Raw genomic sequence first — 22464 nt, 5'->3', positions numbered from 1 at the left:
TTATCATGCTTTTTACAACAACGTGAATGTACTATTGCTGTGTGATTTATTACTATTACTGAAGGTCCGCGACTCCGAACTGTAGTAAAGGGACCTCTGACTAATACGGCGGGGTCCCTGTCGGCTCGTAGCCGAAAAATAGCTTTACTTTGTTGTCTGGGTCAACTTTGCTTGCGAGAGACAGAGAGAGGCGTTGAAAGGCTGCTCCAACGGAACTTATTGTTTTCGGAGGAAAACACGAACACAGTGTACAGTCGAGTCTTAATAGCTTACTTACAACTGGGCTCGTCAGGCACTCTTCTTGGCTGCAGTGGTTATTATTATATTTACATGCTTCCAGCTCCCGTTTTTGCTCGATGACTGCTCGTACCTTTCCACTCCCCTTTTTCTCCCTCCTAGCGCTCACAGACACATAACGTGTATGGCAGTCCATTCTCCCAGCAGCACGGACTACACTGAACATGATGCTACATTCTTTAGAGCTATGCTTGTAGCATTCTGCCTGTTAGCTTAGCACAACAACAACAACAACAACGAAAAGGCGCTCTCTCACCCAGGAAACACACAGTCGCAGAGAGAGAGAGAGCGTCGCCCTGTAACCATGGCAACCGTAACGCTGCCGCCTGGAACAACAGAACGTAGCTGTCAAACAAAACCCAAACAGTCCTGACCCGCGACAATATGAAACAGGAAAGTACCGCAGTGTAATCCATTTATTTCAACAAAGTAACTGTATTCTGAATACCACCTTTTTAAACGGTAACTGTAACGGAATACAGTTACTCATATTTTGTATTTTAAATACGTAACGGCGGTACATGTATTCCGTTACTCCCCAACACTGCTAAATGGCCAGACTTCGTGATATTCTCTTAATCACCTAGTTTGTTTGTTTTCTAGTTTTAAGCTTCCACTGGTTTTCTATGGGACTGAAGTTTAGAGACTGGCTAGCCCACTCCATGCCCTTAATGTTCTCCTTCTTTAGTCACGGCTTTGTTGCCTTGGCAGTGTGTTTTCACTCAGTGGTATGCTGGAAGCCCACGACCCATCACCACCCCGTGTTCTGGCTGAAGGAAGGTTCACATCCAAGATTTTATGGTGCAAGACCCGTCTGGCCCTCAATGTGGTGAAGTCATCCTGTACCCTCAGTAGCTCCAAAGCATAACAGTCCATGCTTGACTGTGGTTCTAGGGGTCTTTCTGTCATACTCAGCATTTCTCTCCCTCTTAAAATATAAGATAAAATATATAAATGCCAAATAATTGTTTTGTATTATGCCACCGAAAATAAATAAATGAATAAATGAATAAATAAATAATCAATTTCCCGTTCCAGTTCCTTTCCATAGTTGTCAGATATACGTGGATATGAAGCTGCAAAGCCCGGCGTGGGTTCGGCTTTTATTCTGAATAAAAACCTAACCGGAAGTGTCCCGAGTGGAGGCGGAACCTGGGCGGAACAAGCAGCAGGTTTTGTGGCGACTAGCTGGTTGTGACCTAACTGCTGTGATCTGGTGATACTTCAACACTGCATCTAAAGTAAGCAATAACCATCCGACCACATTCAGTTTCTTGGCTTATTAACGATTTTCCAGAAGAACGTCTGAACTGAAATTCTCGTTGTGTCGCTACGAAAGCTAATTTATCCAACTGTCACATTATGCTTTATACCAACTCACACTAATAAGATATCATGTCTGAATTATTAGCTAATGTTATGCTTCTTTCCTTCGTTTTAGTGTTCAATTTAAATGTTCATCTCTGAATAAAAGCCTGATACCTGTCTTCATAAATGCTGAACTTTGACCCATGAGCTATGCTAACTGGACACGTAGCATCAACATTAGCAAGTTTTGGTAGAATTCGTAAATGGGTGCAGTTAACCGTGATCGTTAGCAGGTCAGGTTTTCTTCGCACGTTTTTACTGATAATATATCAACGTGACGGATGTGGAGACAAAGCTGTACTTTAATCAGGCTTCAAGTGTAAAACTTTCTGATTGAAACTGGGACCATTCTGGTAAAAATGGCATAATCGAGGCTACAAATGTGACCTAAAGGTCAGCGTCACGTTTTATATCGGCAGGAGTGACAGTAGTTGTTACACAGGACTAAACCATTAGAAGTAAAGCTGTCCGGATATTGATGTCTTTGTCACTGTCGTGGCAGTTTGACTTTGCACTTGACAGCAGAGGTTTCGCCTGAACTTCAGCTAACCAGCCAAGTCCGTGGTCATGTGCAGGCATGCGCTGTTTTCACCTTTCACACAGATAACGCCTCTTTCTAACAGGCCCCAGAACCTGAATTTCACTTAATGTGTGTTTGAGCTGCAAGTGACTGACACACAGTCAGCGTCACATTTTTGTTAAAGAACTTGAGTTATGCAAAGTTCATAGAACGAGGTCAACGACCCTCCACCACTAACCCTGAATCCAAGCAGATCCACCTGCCGTTAGGGAACGAGTAACAGGCCCGAGCTCTGCCTTCCTGTCAGTCTTCATTTGGTTTGTATGTTGTTGACATATTTGAAAGGTGCTTCTTTAGTCTGCATCATGTAAGTCAGGCTTTTGATCTTCTTTTAGGAAAAGATGTCGGCAGCTGTGAAAAATCCTTTTGAGCACATCGTTGAGCCTCTGGACCCCAAACACCCAGAGCAGCAGTTTTTCAATCTATCCAAGCTTGGAGATCCCAGATATGGTAGGAGCACATCTACACTGAATGCTAACATGAAGCATCTCGTCGGTGCACACAACCGAGAAGTGTTGACTTGCACATGCGCTCCTTAGACCGTCTGCCGTTCTCCATCCGGGTCCTCCTGGAATCTGCCGTCAGGAACTGTGATGAGTTTCTAGTGAAGCGTTCGGATGTGGAAAGCATCCTGAACTGGAAGCAGACGCAGTTCCAGACTGTGGAGGTGCCGTTCAGGCCGGCGCGGGTCATCCTCCAGGACTTCACGTATGTCTTTTCCTCACAATTTGAGTGTCAGTGTCTTGTTTTAACTTTCACACATTTAATACGTTTAATGCACCTGGTGTGTCAGTGATGTCATCAGAGTAACGCTGGTCTGTAAGAAGAACGTAGTGTCACGAGGTGTTTGCAGGTGTTGTGAAATCCCTGTTTACATCATCTCAGGTGCAAAAAGAACCTTTGAGTGAAATAACCAGCTCAGGATTTAAGTGCAGTTTGCGGCAGCATCTGCTAAAAGCAGTCTGGACTTTAACAACAGCAAAGTTATTCCCTGTGTAAGCAGCAGGTTTCTACGGTAACAGACTCCAAACACATGCTTTTGGGGTCTTATTAGTGATGTTTAAGAAGGTGACATCACATTCTGAGCGGTCCCTGACCAGCCTGTGCTGTGTCACGCAGCGGTGTTCCTGCTGTGGTCGACTTCGCTGCCATGCGTGACGCAGTGATGAAACTCGGTGGCGACCCAGAAAAGATTAATCCAGTTTGTCCCGCTGACCTCGTCATTGATCATTCCATCCAAGTGGACTTCAACAGGAAGTAAGATCTCTCGCCTTTCTCCCACCGTGTGTCAGCTCATAGGTGTTTCATTCACTGCTTCATTTCACTTGTTGTTCTTCACGCAGGTCTGACAGCCTTCAGAAAAATCAGGATCTGGAGTTTGACCGCAACAAAGAAAGATTTCAGTTTCTAAAGGTATGAACCTGTCGTGTGTCCATGTAAGTCTGATGGTTCGGTCCATAAATATGATCTCTGGTCTTTGCAGTGGGGCTCCAAAGCCTTCAGAAACATGCGAATTATTCCTCCTGGTTCAGGAATCGTTCACCAGGTCAACCTGGAGTACTTGGCCCGCGTGGTGTTTAACCAGGATGGGCTCTTGTATCCGGACAGTCTGGTGGGCACCGACTCTCACACCACCATGATCGATGGTCTGGGCGTCCTGGGCTGGGGTAAGACGTCTCCCTCTCTTTTACAGCAGTTATGCTGCTGTAGGCTGCTGCTGGTCCCAGTATGAATGCAGCTTCTCTGTTCCATCATTAACTAGATTCTCTCATAGTTTGTTTTTGCCGTGTTTATTGTTTGATTTCTTTTGCTCTGTGCAGGATCCTCACCTCATGAAATACACACTACTAGTCAGAGGTTTTAGAATACACACATTTTTTCATTGAAAATGATTAATGTCTCGTTGCACTCTGAAATCAAAGCACAGCACAAAGTAATTGGAGTCAGTTTTAGACCCAAACAGATTCTAACCTTTGACTCGTCAGTCGCCTCCTTTGGCAGATGTAGCAGCTGAACGCAGTCGTGGCTTCTGTCTACAACAAAAATCAAATCTTCTCCCACATCTGGAGCAGAAGTTCCATAAATGTGGACCTTTGTAGCTGCTTTGCTTTCAGTTCAAACCAGCTCGATGGGCTTTCAGTCTGGAGGCTGTGCTGGACACTGGTTCTGGCACAGCTTGGACTGATGTGTGGGTCGTTATCCTGCTGTAGGATGAAGCCCTGACGGAGCGCAGGGTGCTGCATGGTGCTGCAGAACGCTGTGGTAGCTGTTTTGGTTCAGTCAGCAACCCTGGATCCAGCAAACAGCCCCAGACCATCACACTTCCTCCTCCATGTTGATGCCGCACACTGTGGAACTGTGTCCTATTCTGACGTCTGGCTTTCTTTCTGCAGCTCGTCCTGTCAAACAGTAGAAACTGAGACGTTCTCACTACGACCACTATGAAGCTGCTTGAAGCTGTTGTCCTGTGAGCCGCCGTCACACAGCTGTTAACTCTCAGAAACTGGACTCAGTCGTGTCGTTGGCTCTGCAGACCTCTGCCTGTCACAGGTTGCATTTGATGCTGAAGGAAACTGGACTCGCTGACTCTGTCTGCATCTCTCTGCAGCACAGACCTGCATCTAGAAGTGTTGTGATGGTCCGTCTCTCATCACTGTTCAGCCGATGCTGATGAGGGTTTGTGCCACAGTGTGTCCAGCACTGCTTCATGCAGACGGGGGGCTGGAGGTCACACCTGTAGGAGCAGCAGCAGCGTCTGCAGAGCAGCGTCTGCACTGTTAGCCCATGTTGTTGCCTTTTTGTATCATTGTGAATGTGCATTATGTTGTTTAACCTCTGACAGTTCAACACTTTAACATTATTAGTAGTAATAGTGTTGTTTTTAGTTATGCATCCACACATACGTGCAGATTGTTTGATTTGCAGTAAGATCACTCAGAAACATTTGCATCAGCTGCTTGTAATGGTGTGAAAGTGAAAAATCAGGTGTGAGCTTGGTGTCCTAAGTAAAGGTTAATCTTGCCCCTTCAGGTGTGGGTGGGATTGAAGCAGAAGCTGTTATGTTGGGTCAGCCAATCAGCATGGTGCTCCCCGAGGTGGTGGGCTACAAGGTGCACGGCGCTGCGGATAAGTTCATCACGTCCACCGACATCGTCCTGACTGTTACCAAGGTAGGAGGGCGTTTGATGCAGCTGTTCCAACAGCAGTCAGCGCTCTGACGTCACAGCTGTGCTTTCTGCATGCGCCCGCAGCACCTCCGTCAGGTGGGCGTGGTAGGAAAATTCGTGGAGTTCTTCGGCCCGGGTGTGGCTCAGCTGTCGATCGCTGACAGAGCCACCATCGCCAACATGTGCCCAGAGTACGGCGCCACGGCAGCCTTCTTCCCCGTGGACGATGTCAGCCTTCAGTATCTGGAACAAACCGGTGAGCTGGTGGCGTTTGACGTCAGCACAAAGGTTGCATTCATTCATTGCACGCGATTCTTTTTGTTTATGCGACTCGTTTGTCTAAAATCAGGACGGGAACCAGAGAAGTTAGCATACATTACCAAGTACCTGAAGGCGGTGGCCATCTTCAGAGACTACAATGATGTTTCCCAGGATCCAGAGTTCACTCAGGTCAGCCTCTGACTTCCTTTATGTTTGCTGAACCCAGAAAAGTCTATTTTCAGGGATCACAGGTCATTGTCTGTTTTGTCTTTTATAGATTTTAATGAAAATTGTGACATGATGCAAATGTAACAAGAATAAAGCTGGATGTGTCCGTCTTCCTCAGGTTGTAGAGCTGGATCTGAGCACGGTGGTTCCCTGCTGCAGCGGTCCCAAAAGACCTCAGGACAGAGTTCCCGTGTCTGACATGAAGAAAGATTTTGAAGTTTGTCTGGAAGCAAAGGTGCGTTCCTACATTTACAGGTGGAGGCTGCTGACACTCAGCATTAGCTCTGGTCAGTATCACTGCTTGTAGCATGAGGTGATACCTGCCTCTAGCACAGGTGCACAGGTGTCTAGCTGCTGTAGGGGGCTCATTAGTGCAGTCTTACCAGGAGTCACTCGTGTGCTGCTACAGGCTTGTTGCTAACCGACACGTCTGTCACATAAGATGCTCTGAAATCGTTCTTTTCTATAATTCTCGCCTCAGCAAGGCTTCAAGGGCTTCCAGGTGGCTCCGCAGCACCACAACGCTACAGCCCCCTTCCAGTTCAACGGAAAGGAGTACGCGCTGAGTCACGGCTCGGTGGTTATCGCTGCCATCACGAGCTGCACCAACACTAGCAACCCATCCGTCATGCTGGGAGCAGGTGGGTGTGCTGCCCTTCACTGTCACACAGATTTCTGACACAGTGACTGAATGAGAGTCTCTCGTATCTCAGGACTCCTGGCAAAGAAAGCAGTCGAGTGTGGTTTGAGTGTGAAGCCGTACATAAAAACCAGCCTGTCCCCTGGCAGCGGAGTGGTGACCTACTACCTGAGAGAGAGCGGCGTCATGGACTACCTGTCTCAGCTCGGGTAAGCTGCTTGTTGTTGGAACGATCCCACGTTTGTGTTGACTGACTGTTATTTCACTCACACCTCTCACCTGGTAGGATCCAGTGTAACCAGTGTTTAAAGCAGGACATCAGCACAGCGATCAGTGAACGTTTCAATGATTGAACGTAATGTTGTTTACGTTCAGAAGACTTCAGGTCTTCAGAGTTACGCCACTTTTTCTTTGATTATTTCTGAGCGCTCAGCATCACTGCGTTAATGTCTCGTCATAACTGCTGTTTGATTCTGAAGCGCCTCTGTGTGCTGCACGTTTGTGGCGCCCCCGTGTGGCGCCCCTGTGTGGCGCCCCCGTGTGGCGCCCCTGTGTGTTGCACGTTTGTGGCGCCCCTGTGTGCTGCACGTTTGTGGCGCCCCCGTGTGTTGCACCTAGAACTGGTACTCCTGTGTTTACATCTGAGGAAGTGACAGAGTGACAGAGTGTGTGACGTGCAGCTGTGTAATAATCCCTTTGTGTCTTCTGCCAGCTTTGAGGTTGTTGGCTATGGTTGCATGACGTGTATAGGCAACAGTGGGCCGCTCCCAGAACCAGTGGTGGAGGCCATAACCCAGGTACTAGCGGCTTACATCGGAGGCTCCTCCTCCTTCCTCCTGTGACGTTTATTCATTCCTAACACACTCTTTGTTGCCTTGAAGCAGCTCCGTGTTCAGTCTCCATGAGCCTTCTGTGTGTCATGTGACTGAGGTGTTTTTGTGCCTCAGGGGGATCTGATCGCTGCAGGCGTCCTTTCAGGCAACAGAAACTTTGAAGGACGAGTGCATCCCAACACCAGAGCCAACTACCTGGCTTCCCCACCGCTCGTCATCGCCTATGCACTGGCTGGCACAGTGAGGATAGACTTTGACAATGAGCCCATTGGTAAGTCACTGATTGAAACAGGTTTGAGTTGATCTCCAAGCTTTCACTTACTAACCCAAAACATTTGAGATACTAAGCTGAAGCCTTTTAGTTATAGAAGGCAAAGACAGGTCTAAATAAATAGGAGTGATATTTGAAAGAAAGAGACGAGACAACCTGCGCTCTGGGTTTAAACCTGCAGGTCACTTCCAGCAGGTCTAAGTGTGTTGATGAGCTTTAAGCTGAAGCGTCTGTATATGGTTTAGGTTATTATCACAATCAGCTGAAAAGACGTTTGACTGCTGTCCTCTTTCTTTCTCTATCCCCTGTAGGGATGAGCTCTGAAGGCAAAGATGTTTTCCTCAGGGACATCTGGCCCACTCGAGAGGAAATCCAGGCTGTGGAGAGAATGTTCGTCATCCCATCCATGTTCAAAGAGGTTTATGAGAAGATCGAGGTAGTGTGATCTTACGCTTGTTGGGGAGATCGTGCACTGCTGATATGTCTCGTTGACAGAAAGCCTTGTGCTGTGTTTGTGGTTTCGCTGCAGCACGTGAATGAACGCTGGAACTCGCTGGCTGCTCCCTCTGATAAACTCTACACCTGGGACCCCAAATCAACCTACATCAAGTCTCCGCCCTTCTTTGATGGTTTGGTAAGTACATGCCGTGCACGAACGTTCGTCTGCAGACTTATTCAAAGGTTATGTTTCGCCTTCATTGAGAAGAAGAGTGGACTTGCCTCCATAAAGCAATTGGCCCCACTAGTGTAGGGTGTAGACCTGTGGTGGTGAACTGTGCTCCACCACAGCTCCACAGTCTGTCAGGAGGAGGCCGTCGTGTTATTGGTTGGGCCTCCCTGCAGTAGGACACGTCCGGTTCTAACACCTGACCCAGGTGACCTTAGCCAGAGAGGTGGGCCTACTCTAAAGCCCTTCCGAATGACCTCCGCCCCCTGTCTGGAGCCCATCCACCTTTCAGAGAAAGCTCATTTGCACCGTTAACAAAAAGATGGATTAACCATTGATTCGTGCCGTTTCTCACTAACGACGCCATCTGGTGGAAGACGGGTGCATAACATTTATGACACAGTAATGTCCCGGCTTCAGTTAAAACAAAGTGACAGCTCCTTGACTAGTCTTGCACATCCTTAGTTAAGACAGTGAGACATTTTGAGGTTTGGCGAGCGTGTCCCCGCTGCACACAGGAAACCCTGCTGTCTGACCCGACGTGTCTTGACTGTGTTGTATTAACTCAGACCAGGAAGCTGCAGCCTCCTGCCTCCATCACAGATGCCTGTGTGCTTCTGAACTTGGGAGACTCGGTCACAACCGACCACATTTCACCTGCGGGGAACATCGCCAGGAACAGCCCCGCAGCACGCTACCTGACCAGCAGGGGGTGAGTCGGCGCACACGTGTTACTGAATAATAATGGTACTTAGCCCACGTCACAGACAGTTTTCATATGATCTCTTGATGAAAAACACTTGTCGGTGTGAAACCATCAACATTTTCTGCTGCTACTCTTTTGGCAGTTTGAACTCCCGAGACTACAACTCGTACGGCTCTCGGCGAGGTAACGACGCCGTTATGGCCAGAGGGACGTTTGCCAACATCCGTCTCTTCAATAAGTTTCTCAACAAGCAGGCGCCACAAACCATCCACCTGCCGACAGGAGAAACGGTAGGAGCTCGTTACCCCTGAGCTACAGGGAGCCTCGCGCTGCATCGTTGTGCAACACTTGTTTATAAGAAGAAGGCACACGGCTGTGTCAGCTCAGACTGGACCCACATTAGAGCCAGCACAGTCAGGGCTGCATGCTGCCCTCTGGTGGACAAACTATGCAACTTCAACTTCTCAACAGAAGTCAGACACATGCTGTTTAAACTGTGATGTTAAATTACATTTCATTTATGCCTCGAGCACATTTTCTTTATTTAAATTACAAAGCAGCTAATATTATTACAGCTCTATATACATGACCGTCAGTGCATCTAAAGGAGTGTGGAGAGCAGATCATAAATGTAAGGTTTTCTGATGCTCTTGAGTCAATGTTGTGATATTAATAAACTGAAGGAGAGCCTGCGGACACTCTTGTTTACGAGTTTTGAGGTTGCATAGTTTGTCCACCAGAGGGCAGCATGTACCTAACAGTACCTGCCTAACCCTAACGGTACCCTGCAGCTGTTTCAGGAACGCCACCAACACCCAGCTGATAATAACTGCACATAGCAAATGTTAGACACATCTATATGTTTCCCATATTTATATCAACGGTTATGCCTGAAAGAGAAAAATCAGAGCTTTGTGCCGTGACTCTTTATCTCGATAATAAGTGAGCTATGAGGAAGTGTGCGTTCTGGTTCTTGGTTGACATCAGGAACTACAAGCTGCATGTAGATTCATTAAACACTGTTACAGTAGCTCTAACGGTGCTCTTAGGTTTGTTCTTGGAAATGAAGCTGTGAAATAAAATGCAGCAGTAATCTAAAGTAGGGCAGGGTTCAGACCTCACAGGGTTAATTATCACTGTTGTGTAAAAGCATCAGTGTAGACCATGTCAGATGTGTGGCATTGCTGACCATGGTAACAGATGCAGTGCTGTTGCCGGGCGTATCTTATGATTTGAGCATCTGTGTTCTTGTTTCAGCTGGACGTGTTCGATGCTGCAGACCGGTACCAGCAGTCCAGAATCCCTTTGCTCGTTCTCGCAGGGAAGGAGTACGGCTCCGGGAGCTCCAGGGACTGGGCTGCAAAGGGCCCCTTTCTGCTGGTAAACTCAAACTACTTTGTTTGTATGCTCACATAGTTGTTTGCAGGTCTCAGGTGTTTTTTTGTGTTTGCAGGGGATCAAGGCTGTCCTGGCAGAGAGCTATGAGCGGATCCACCGCAGTAACCTGGTGGGGATGGGAGTGATTCCTCTGGAGTATCTACCAGGAGACACGGCCGACAGCCTGGGTCTGACCGGCAGAGAGCGCTACACCGTGGTCATCCCTGAGCTGCTCACACCCAGGATGGTCGTAGACATCAAGGTACGGACAGACGGCACGCTGCTGCAGGCGTGTTGGGATGTGACGCTGACCTGCTCTCTCCCTGCTCCCACAGCTCGACACGGGGAAAACATTCCAAGTGCGCCTGAGATTTGACACGGATGTGGAGCTGGCATATTTCCGGCATGGAGGCATCCTCAACTACATGATCCGCAAGATGTCCGAGTCCTAACTGATGTGTCACTGTGGGCTACACAGCATAACTGTAGTGTGTGTGATTCTGGTTTTACTACTGGTGCCAGCAGCTGTGTTTGAATGGCAAAGCAGACTGGTGATGATGAGTATTTATTAACCGTACTAAAGATAAGATGAAGCTTGATTCAAACACGGGAAACAGCATCCGCCTCAGTCCAGGGCTCAGCCTCAGCAGCTTTACTGCTTTTATTCTGCACATGAAGGTGACCCGTTCAGTCAGGTTTGCCTGGCCCACCGTGCTGTAACCATCCTGCTTTATGAACCATCAGCTGTGTATGTCACAGACATGCTGTCGGTCCTTAAAGCAAAGACGTCCCCCTGTGCCATAAGACCAAGTGCTTCTTCATTTTAAGGCTTCCTTCTTGTTGTTGACCTCGTGGACCACAGTTAGCATCACACACATGTCAGCAGCAGCCAGACCTGCACCTAGGGCTGTTCGATGTGACCATGTGTATGACGATGTAAAAACCTCTGTCGATTCCTATCACGCTATCGTTTGTTTCGTGGTGTCGCAAAATAAACAGTTTACTGCATATTTGTTCATGGTTCTGATGTCACTGTAGTATTAATTTCTTAAGTTCTCTCTTTCTCTTATATAACATAACCACACTACAGACGGACAAGCGCCTCTTTTTACATGTTGTTGTTAGCAACAACAACGGTAACACCATCGCGTGGCTCCGCTGTCCGCTTGCTTGTTTTCCACGTAAGCCTTTCACAATAAAGCTCAAGATCCTGTTGAGACTTTTCAAAATAAACCGAATCACGTGAAAGATGCAGAGTATTTACGGAGGAGAAGCAAAAAAGAGCCGTCAGGTGCTAAAAATAAACCTCAGCCTGAAACTTTGAGAGAAAACAGCGGCCGTTACAACTTATGTTATACAAAATGTTTCATGCATCGGTTGAAACACTCGACTGCAGCTACAGGACGCCCAGCTGGAAAAACTAAACGCCAGTCGAGCTGCACGAGATTCACAGGAAATATCACATGTTTGTGATTTATATCGTTGCCAGGACGATAAATGTCTTATATATGAGATTGTGGTCATATCGCGCAGCCCTACGTGCACCGATGACAGCATAAATATGGTGACAATGACCTCGTTAGGTGATGTAGTCGTTCAGCAGGCAGTTTTTAAAAAGCTGCTCTCAGACTCACAGCCAGTGTTTTAACTGGAAACTGAACGTTTCTCCCAGTTATCCCTGCTGGGATTAAAACCTTCAGTCCATCCTCGCTGTCTGCGTGAATCCTTTCTTCACACATGTTGCTGTTGTCCTGCTTTTCATGGCTCTGAGAATCACAGTTTTTGTAGCTCTCACATGTCCGATGAAGTCTCAGAAATAAAAGCTGGTTTCTGGCTCCGCTGTCCTGTCATCTTTATACTTTCATGTTTATACATCATGTTCACTTGTGTAGCTTACGTTAGTGTGCACTCTTTGTTGGTTCTTAGACGGAGCCTTAAAAGAGTCACTGGACGGCCTTCAGCTGCATAAACAGGCTGCCAGCTGACTGAAGGGAAAAGTAGGTCTGAAACGGCTTCATCTACAATATATTCCTGACAGGAAGTGAGAGCTTTGTGGTTCGCTGGGTTCCTCTGACGTGCCTCACGATCTGCTCCTTTCTGACACTAGAGGGTGAACAGAGCTGCAGAACAGGAAGTTTACTGGCAGACGAAGCTTCCTGCTTCTCAGAAAGGCACAGGCAGCAACATGAAAGCAGCTCTCCACTGTTTAAAGTTCTGCTCTCACACAGCACTGATTTCTGGAACACCAACGAACGAGGCAAAGATGCACACGCTTCCTGTCTGCCTGCAGTTTTCTCCAGCACCTCCTCTGAAGCCACGGTCCCATCCCTGAGGTCTACCTGATGCAAAAGCCAGGTGACCAGAGGGCCTGAAGCACCTCAACCAAAGCAGCTCGCTCCTCTCAGTGTGCAGCAGGTCTACTCCCAGTTACTCCCAGTTACTCCCAGTGTGCAGAGAGAAGAAGCCCAGACACGTGGACACAGATTTCAGCTTGTACTGGTTCAGGACCACAGGTGAGGACGGCACAAAGAGCAGCTAGCAAACTCAGCTCCCTCCTCTCCATGCTGTGCTTGTGTTGCTTCCACAGCCACCAGCAGACAGCTGCTGTGGGTTATGAGCTCACCTGGAGAAAGAAGTGGAGCTTCCCCTCTGTGGAATACCACCTACTGGATCTAGAGATCCACCAGTACGACTAAGGGGACCAGACGCCTGGCAGACTGACACCAGAGGCCAGTGCCTGCTTGAGGTCTCAGCAGTGAGCCAGCCAGGCTGACCCGGAGGCGTCTGTGAGATTGTTTAGAGCACAGAAACATTCATGGAGCTGCTGAGACTTGCATGCATGAGACTGGGGCTGTGTGGGCGGGGACGAGCTGATCAGCTCCAGCCAGGTGGGAGAAAAGAAGTGTGGAGAGTTTAGTGACATTACTCAAGTAAAAGCTGTGCTACATTTCCACAGAGCAGGTCCAGACTGAACACAGCAGAGGAAGCCTTTCTGTCTCCCACACCAACAGCAAAACCACAGTTCACACACAGCAGCTGCTTCCTTCTGGGTCCACTCAGCACCCTCCACTGGTCCCCACTCTCCGACATGTTTCAGAGTCCTGCACAGCGACTGGCTCCTCCCACCACCTGTCATCATCCTGGATACTCTCTCTTCTGCTTCTGTTTGGTACTCAGACAGCAAAGCGTTTCCCTGCTGGGTGCTTCCCTCACTGCATGATCGAGGACAAGAAGCTTAAAACGTTGCTGGTCATGTAACTGACAGTGGCGATGGATGAAGCTGCGGCTGTTGTAGCGCAGCTGTGTTCAGACTCGTGATTATCTTACCAGACAAAATAAATCCAGCACAGTCTGATTATTTCACCGACCTGCAGCTTTTCAGGGATCACTGTGTCAGTTTCATGTGAAAATAACAGAGGGCGCATCGTCCTGTATGAAAGCTCAATAACCAAACGTGATAGGGTCGTGTTTTTTTCCCTTCAGCCTATCAGCAGTGAATACCACACTGCCCCTCCCCAGTTCAGACCACGAAGCTTATCTCAGCTCACAGCTGTCAGAACTGAATGAGTAGATGAAACAAACAAACCCTCTTTGTTGTGAAAGTACGGACGTTTGCAAACGATGTTCCACCTGATATTTGAATAGTCTGACTTCAGCTTCTCATGTTGTTAAAGTTCCTCCCTTAAAACTGGGCTTTGCACAGGTTTGAAGCCCACACACTGAGCCCATATTAAATGTTTTGCATACTTGTAGTAATTTGCATCACCAATTGAAGAAGCTCATCAATCTATATGTAAGATATCAAAGCCTGAAGAGGTTGCATACATGTAAAAACTGTATGTACCCATACAGCCTTTGCCATGACACTCATCATCAGCTATATCAGCTATCAAAACAAGCTGACTGGAGTCCACCGGCTGATAGGACATGTGTTGACAGTGCATGTTGGAGCACTAAGCCATGAAGTCCAAGGACTTCTGAGACAGGACTGTATTTAGGCACAGATCTGGGAAAGGGTATCGAAGCCATCCTCCAGGAATTGAAGCAGTTTGGGACAACCAGAACTCTTAGCAAGGAACTCAAGGTGACCACGAAGCCAATGTTCACCCTGACAAAGCTCCAGCACCGCTCCTTGGAGAAAGACAGGAGCCACGCCTCAGTTAAAAGCACAGGAGTCTGATCAGAACCTGGTCTGATGCCAAACGTCATGTCAGGAAGAAATCAGGCAGTGGTCATCACCTGGCATGAAGCGTGGTGGCAGCAGCGTTTGCGTGCTGCGGAAAGGTTTTTCAGCAACACGAACCGAAAGACGTGTCGGGTGCCGAGACTTGAGCTGGACTGAACATGAAGTGGATCTGACGTTCAGAGAGCTGCTGTGGGGCTGTTTGCAAACAGGCTCCTGCTGTTCGTTCGTTCCTCTAACTCCCTCACTCGCGCCTTTTCCTTTTGCTTTGGTAAATCCTCGTAAAACAGATAAAACCATTAAATGTTCTGAAACGAGCACCTTCTCCTTGCCAGGTACACGATAGTGACAAACCCTCATCCCAACCAATCACAGCAGATGGCCCCGCCCCTCCTGAGCCTGGCTGGGAGGTTTCTTCCTGTTAAAAGGGAGTTTTTCCTTCCCACTGTCGCCAAAGTGCTGCTCATAGGGGGTCATATGATTGTTGGGTTTCTCTCTGTATGCTATTACTTGTAGGTCTACTGCTTACAATATAAAGCACCTTGAGCGACTGTTGTTGTGATTTGGCGCTGTGTAAATAAAGCTGAATTGAATTCATTTACATTAGCCTTTGCCTCCATCACTCTCCCCTTTGCTTTCACCACCTTCTTGACTGTTTAGAGGCTCCCTGATTTAGCAGCAGCTCTGCTTGAGGATGATCTCCACTCGGATGTTCATGTCTTTCCTGCAGCTGTGGATGTTAAAGTCAAATGAGACAAAGTGATGCAGTGGGGTAGAAGTGGAAAAGCCAGCTGTGCGTGCAGGTACGTGCACGTGGCAGAGCGTAGGGTCCTGCAGACCTACAGCACACACAGCATGCAGCAGGCTGAGAGGAGGAAGTGCTAGACTTGCAAATCAGGGCAGGACAGGGAACTTCTTTGAAAACATTTGAATTATTCAAACCTCTGAGATCCCCTGACTTAGCGAGTCTAAACACCTATAGACATGTTGCAGCTGTGTGGGGCCATGAACCAGGACTGTGTCACACGTCACACTTTCATTTACTTTCGTCTGTCATAGAAGATTAATAACAAATCCATTCGTTCAAAGGTTAACAAATGCACCTGCTAGCATCTGCATGGACACAGATAAGGGTGCAGTTAATATGTTTGATCTCACTTCTTTAATCCAAACGACGCAAAAGAAAAGCTGGGAAACAACGGAGGAGCTCAGCTGCACACGTTAACGCCACGACACAGGAAGCAGCAGCAGGACTTCCCAGTGTTTGTTACGTCAGCTTCAGAGTTTGCAGTTTCAAAACGACGCTTGAAGTGAAAAACAAACTTTCTGTTCTGCACATGAACCAAACATTATTTTGTGATGTCTGCTTTGTGTTCAGTTGCTGCCCACAGCCCACATGACTGTTCTTCAGCCTGCTGTGTTCAGCTTGTCGTCGCACGCTGTTGTCACTTTGTAGAGGCTGGTCTCTGACCCACACCAGCTTACAGGAAGTGTTTGTGTTGCACTCATTACAACGAGACCAGCAGTGCTGTTTGTGCAGCTGAAGCTAAGGACAGCACTGAAGTTGCATTGATTATGAAAGCAGTAAAGAAAATAAAGACCCACAATGACAGAAGTTCTCTGTGTCATTTATTGAAAACTCAAAGATACACTATTTGATTAGGATTTGTACACTGAGTGCTAGAATTACCCTCCTGAAGTCATTCATAATTAAACGCATGTGTAACTAATCTATTAGAGTTTTCTTCACCCTGAGTACTTCACTAGGTAAGATGAGTAGTCAGTGAGTCTAACATCCTCATACTGAACACAGCTTAACAGATTCCAGACTCAACCGGACACGATCGGTTCCAGCGATGGTTTTTCTCAGCAACACAACGATTCGAATGCTGAATTGAGGTAAACACATTGCTTCAACACAGACGAGTCTCTCAGGCCGTTCATCAGACAGCAATACTTTAACCTGAAATGAAATATCACAGCACCACAGACCCTCAAAGGAGCCACGCGAGGAGCCTGAAGAAAGTGCAGCATGATTTCAACCTCTATGTTCCCTCCGTACATATTCCAGTGTCACGTGTAATAAACAACTCTGATCCATGAGAATTAGTTTCTGGTGTGCAAGTATAAGCAGGTATATGTGCAGATTTTAGTACATGATCACAACGTCACCACGTGAGATTAACAAACAGGTCAAAGAGAAAAAAAACACAGATGGTCACTGTCCGTTTGAAGAGCACAGACCCGGCGGTGGAGGACCGGACCACACCGATGTCTCGCTTCTTTTTGTGGAAGACATGAAACTAAATGATCAGAAGAATATTTCTGTTTAACTAAAATCATCATCATTATTATTACACACGCTTGTATTCAGCAGTACAGATTTGTATGGTAAAATCTGGTTCTTATGCAGCTTTTCTAACATACTCCAGCACTTTATACAGCAGGTCTCTTTCACCCGTACATTCATACGAGCATCTTTTCTACATCTTTCACACTCAAACACATCTGCAGCGACTGGTGCTTCCAGTGTCTCGCCCAGTATACTTTGACATCCAGCAATGAAGCCACCAAGCTGACCTGCTCCACCTCCATGTTCGAGTTCTCAGCATATGAGAGGTTATATGTCCACTTCATCCACTACTAATGCTTCTCTGGACAACCCACATCTAAATAACACGATGTACATGGATGGTGTCTAAACCAAACCCTACAGGGTCCAAGTCTCACGGCTGAGGAGGTGTGATCAAGCAACGCCACAAAGCTTAACTTTGCTCGATCAAGAGGCTTCTCTGGTAAAGTTAACATTTAACTCGATCGTACAGCCTCAGGCTGTTCATGTTGGACTCACTGAACGTCGCTGGTTTCAGCCTGTATTTAAAAAATGGACACACTGAGCGTATGGCTGACGATAACACACGTGGTCCTATCAGCTCGTAGGAACTGAAATTGTGATGTTAGCTCAACACTTTTCAAACTATGGCTTTGACTCTGAAGGCTGCTCAGCACATGAAGGGTCTCGGACACAGAGCCCACTGCAGTCACTGTGCTCACGCTAACAAAGCAAACCTTTAAAGTGGAACAGTGCTCTGCAGACTTTGCTCTCATCATAAAGATATAAAGTCTGCAGTGAGCAGCAGAGCGTAAGGGGAAAACCACACAAACAGCAGAAACAGTCACACAAACACATTTCACCTGTCAAAAACTGCGGTGTCAGAAGGACACGGTTATTTGCTTTGAAGTGTTGTGTCCTCACAGAAAGTTAAGCATGGCTTCTTAATGACGGGGCGAGTATGAGCGGCCCCTGAAAGTGCTTCACTGTAAGACTGAGAAGAGCTCTCAGCTATTTCTGTCGTCGCGTGCAACGCACACTTCCTGCTGCAAGGGTCACTTGCAAAACAGACAGGAAATGAGATTCGTGTGCGAATGTTTGTGCAAGTAAGAGGAAGAAAAGGTATGTTATCAAAGGAATCATTGGACATGAAACAATGGGCTCGGCACAGGCCGCAGCAACACACCGTTTTAGCTCGAAATAACAAAGGGAGGAGGAAGAACAAAAAGGACAAGCAGACAGCTCATCAGCAAATGTTCTTAATGGTCCCACTAACGTCTAACATGTTAACCAGTCGTAAAGTGGAACATTAGTTCTCCTGGGCAGCAACCATAATTGCAGAGCCCTGAGAGGTAGTTGTTGTCCCAGCGCTCAGACGTCCTGTTAGGAGGTGCTGGAGCAGCTCTGGGGAAAGAACTGGCAAAGATATGCACTCAACCACACATGCAAGCTCAACATATAATCCTTATAATCCAAAGGGGGCGGGAACATACGGCGGGTCTAATGATGGCGGTGACTTCTCCGTGATCAGTGACATTTCAGGTGCTTCTTGGGGTGCTCCTTTTCCAGCTGTTCTCTCTGGGATCCATAGATACAGTTGGCCCGCCAGGAGAACCATACGATGATGGAGACAATGGTGGTCTGGAGGAGGAGCATCACTCCGTAGGTGGACGCGACGGTGGGATCCAGGAGGTGGAGGGAGTGGGGGGCAGCAGCAACGCTGGCTCAGCAAGTGGCCTTAATCTCAGCCTTGATCATGTGAAGTTCATCCAGGATGGACAAAAACGTGCAACAGTGGAACCACTGGTGGCTGTGCCCCCAGATGTCAAAGCGTCCTGGTGCAAGGCGTTCGGGGAACTTGCTAATGTTGAAGATGGCTGACACCAGCAACCAGAGGCAGTGGCGATAGAAGAAGCGGGCCATGGGGGTGGAAGCGGTGAAGGAGGAGGAGGAGGTGGAGTAAGGCGATCGGGTGAGGAGGCGGTAGAAGATTGGTGTGGAGGAGATGAGAAACGGAAGGAGAAAAACCAGCGTCCGGATGATATAGCGATGCTGCCTCCACCTCTGCCGAGTATTGCAGCAGGATAAAACACAGATGATCGCTACAACACATGCACACGGGATGTAGTAGGTCTCAAAGAACACGCTGCACTCTGGGATTGCATAGGCTGAGGGTGCAGCCTCACGGTTCAACTCCACCCGGGAGCTGCTCCCTGTCTCTGCTATTCCTGCCTGAGGGTGGATGTAGTAGTAGTATGCCAACGATGAGCCGACCGTGTACGCACTGATGGTGCCGTAATCCACGAAGAAGCAAACCTCTCGTACCACAAGAGACATTGAGTTTAGCAGGTGAGCCATGCTGCTGGCCATCAGTAAACAGGACACCCCAATAAAGTAATTCCACAGCGGATAGAAGAAAGGCTCACTGCTATCAGGCGCACCTTCCCAACCAAAAACCTCCACAAAGTAGTAGAAAAAGATGAAAACAGGAAGAAAGTGCGTCCAGAAATTGCCCGTTTCATTGGTAGGCCTGAACGCTGACAGTAAGCAGTCCCACAGGCTGTAGTTTGGGAAGCGGTAGCCCGTCAGGATAAAGTTTTCTATGACTCGAGGCGGCACGTCCGTATGCCTCAGGAGAGGCAATGGCTGACCGCAGTTCAGAAGCATAGTTAGAGTTTATTTATGCTGCCGATGGACAAAAACCTCCGCTGGGATCTTTGTTTGCATAAGTTCTTCACTTTTATTGCTTGGCTGTTGACTTTATTGCTGATCACATCGTGGTTTGCAATTCAATCCGTTGCTTCTGGGTGGATAAGGCATCTACAGAGGGCCCAGCTCTAAAAGACCATTCAGCACCCTCTGTGCACCTCCAGGCCTCGTGAGCTGCACACTAATCCAGTGAGCAGCTACTACAAAGCCCAGGAGTGAACCAAGAGCAAAGAAGAGTTATGCAATATCCAAAAAGCTTAGGCCTGGTCGTTCCTTCTTTTGCATAGTGGATCTCACAGACACACACACAGCACACACACACACACCTGTCTTGTGATGCTTAGTTCTGCAGCAGCGAATAAAATGGAGCTCAGTTATTACTGCGTTACAAGGTGGAACAGCGCGTCAGTGAAGGAGTCCGTACAGCTGGTGTCCTGGAGACTCCGTGGCATGTAGGCCGTGTTGTTCATCAGCACCGTCCTGTTTGCTGCAGCGAGTCTCCACGGCCCGGCTTCTATTCATTCAGCTGCCGGTGTGTTGCAGTGCGCTGCGGGCACGAAGAAATCCTTCAGGACTGACACGAGCCGGCGTTCAGTCCTTCGACGCAAGGTCACGTTTAAAAATAGCATTTTAGAGCCGAGAGCGCGCCTTCATATGTTCCACGCGTAAAGGGTCGATGAGGCAGGAGAGCGCGATGCCCGAGGAGGGCGAAAGCAGCCGGCGTTTCTGCGAAACACCGAGCGGAACGGCGCTTTGACAGGCACCTGCGTCAAGTTACGCGCAGTCACAGCGAGTTTCCGGTCAGCGCTTTCAAACGGAAACACCGAGGCTGTGACGTAACACTTCTAAGAGGTCATTGTGTCCACCATTTGAACCGCCGCCGCACTGCCAAAGCGCAGTCTCTAACACAACACAAGGCAGCACCAAATACAGGACGTGTGAGGTGAAACTGTTATTTGAGCCGAGGTTCGTTATTATTCATTATAAGGAAAAACTGAGCAGCTGCACTGGGTGCAGAGGGCAGCAGAGCTGGCAGCGCTATCAGTGCGGCAGGACGCGCGTCTCTGAATTCATCATTTACGTTTAACTACGACCACAAACTGCTCTGGAAAGATGCGCCCGCGTCCTTGTTACTGCTGAACCTGATCCTGAGGCAGGCTTCGTGTTTGACCCCTGATCGGGAGTGTTGTGATGTAGCAGTGCGGTGTGTTGAGCAGGGGTCCGAGCAGGCAGAGAGATCACTCTAATGCGGCCTGTTATTGGTCTTTATAATGGGAAGCAACATGACGTCACTGCTGTTGTGATTTGGCGTTACAAACAAAATTAAATAAAACGGAATCGAAGTGAAATCTTCCAAGAGCCTTATTTTGAAGGCGGGTTCACTCAGTTTCCGGTACAGTTACGACTCGTGCAGCTCGCCGGAGCGCTGAACTGATACAGAAGTCTTGAGTGTGCGTGTGTCCGTGTCGTGTGGTTGAGGTTTGCTGTAGTCACACTGGGGACAGATGAGGACCCGGTCAGCTGTGAGGCCGTGCCGTGCCGTGCCGTGCTCACAGCCTGTCCTTGTTTAGCAGTGCTGTGGGATCTCCTCCCCGGCCGCGCTCTGTTGAAGGCTGTGCTGGGCACACGGTGCAGAAACACTATGTTTGTATAAACTACAGCCCCGTGTCACTGCAGCGCATGTGCAGCATTCTGCACTGTTAGGGGCACCATGCTACACCACTGCATGTCTGACAAGACAGGAAAAACAAAGGGAATAATCTGTGCAGTGCAGAGGACGAAGTCTGCTTCCTGTCCACTACCAACATAACAGCTCAGTTTTTAATAACCTAACCAGCTGTCTAATTCTCTGACCAGCTAGTTAGACAGCTATTAATCAGAAAGGCAGCAACATCCTGTGTGAGAAAAACTTCATTCCTGCAACCAGTTTGATGAATTCCTGTACACTGAATTATTTATTTAAATAATCTTTATTCATCTCGTGTCCTCCTCATTTAGACAAGTGCAAAGATCAATGCAGAGGTAGAGACTAACAAAAGTTACACAAAATACAAACAAAAACATGTACTTGAGAACAGAAAGCTAGTGTAGAGAAGTCGCTCTCAGAGTGAAGTATTGTGTTCCACTAAAACAGGAAACTTTTACCATTTAAAGATATTTGGTTTATATTTCACATTTGGTGACTCTCTGACCTCAGACCTCAGCACAGCCATCTGAATACAGGACAAGTGGTCTCAATGTCGAAAATCCTCCTGTTGTAATGAGTGAAGGGTTCAAATATGACCTTTACAGTTTGTTCAGGGAATAAACAATCATGTTGTGTAGACGAAGCCCAAACGTGGCACTGATAGCAAGAAGAACATCGTGGAAATAAAGGATATAAAGATGACGCAGTCAGCAACCAGCCCAGTTCCCCTTTTTAAGAGTATTTATGTCTATATTTCTAAACACATCAGCATTAGATCCAAAAGAAATCTAGAACATGTTGTACAAGACGGAAAGTTTATATGAAAAGATAGAGTCAGCAAAGGTGAATGTCAGGTTTGATGCATGTGTTGTAGGTAGAAAGCTAGAGTGCTTCTGTTTGCTAGGTAACCCACACACATGACTGCGTGCACGACCTCGATAAGGGCAACAAGCAGCCTTGAGACGAACAGATTCTACCGACAACAATCTGGGAGAGCTGCACTCCCATCATGTAACCACACATTGTATAACCATGCTCGCACAATCACGCTTTGTACCCAGTTATAGGAATTTCTCATAGGTGATACAGCATCAAGCTTTATGAATGTTCATGTGTGTAACCAATACAAACAGCCTGCAGGGGGAAAGCAAGCTGAAG

The 22464-nt window shown here is 47.7% G+C and overlaps 2 protein-coding genes across 4 annotated transcripts; one reads left to right on the top strand and one right to left on the bottom strand.

The window, feature by feature from the left end:
- Positions 1 to 1410: 1410 nt before the first annotated feature.
- aco1 (aconitase 1, soluble) lies at positions 1411 to 12230 on the top strand. 3 transcript variants are annotated; one of them, XM_005951367.3, is made up of 21 exons: positions 1411 to 1538; positions 2581 to 2695; positions 2785 to 2953; positions 3365 to 3502; positions 3589 to 3658; positions 3729 to 3912; positions 5276 to 5415; positions 5497 to 5668; positions 5762 to 5862; positions 6020 to 6136; positions 6383 to 6542; positions 6615 to 6750; positions 7254 to 7338; positions 7489 to 7645; positions 7957 to 8081; positions 8175 to 8279; positions 8882 to 9024; positions 9161 to 9308; positions 10276 to 10398; positions 10472 to 10657; positions 10731 to 12230. In XM_005951367.3, exons 2-21 carry the CDS (start codon positions 2587 to 2589, stop codon positions 10845 to 10847), a joined length of 2685 nt encoding a protein of 894 aa, XP_005951429.1. In that variant the 5' UTR covers positions 1411 to 1538; positions 2581 to 2586; the 3' UTR covers positions 10848 to 12230. The 3 variants fall into 3 exon arrangements, with proteins under 3 accessions (XP_005951429.1, XP_042072220.1, XP_042072219.1); XM_042216286.1 differs by having other exon boundaries at positions 1421 to 2487; XM_042216285.1 differs by having other exon boundaries at positions 1421 to 2506.
- A 3960-nt stretch (positions 12231 to 16190) lies between these two features.
- Positions 16191 to 19881, bottom strand: LOC106632778 (membrane progesterone receptor epsilon). Its single transcript, XM_014331362.2, is given in 1 exon segment — positions 16191 to 19881. A coding segment is annotated over 1 exon segment (1140 nt). The 5' UTR covers positions 19578 to 19881; the 3' UTR covers positions 16191 to 18437.
- Between the last annotated feature and the right edge of the window lie 2583 nt (positions 19882 to 22464).

This window comes from Haplochromis burtoni, unplaced genomic scaffold (assembly GCF_018398535.1).
Source record: "Haplochromis burtoni strain Fernald_Lab_line unplaced genomic scaffold, NCSU_Asbu1 Contig_994, whole genome shotgun sequence".
NCBI classification, from domain to species: Eukaryota; Metazoa; Chordata; class Actinopteri; order Cichliformes; family Cichlidae; genus Haplochromis; species Haplochromis burtoni.
The sequence above is the reverse complement of the archived record's forward strand: the minus strand, read 5'-3'. Positions and strand labels throughout refer to the sequence as shown.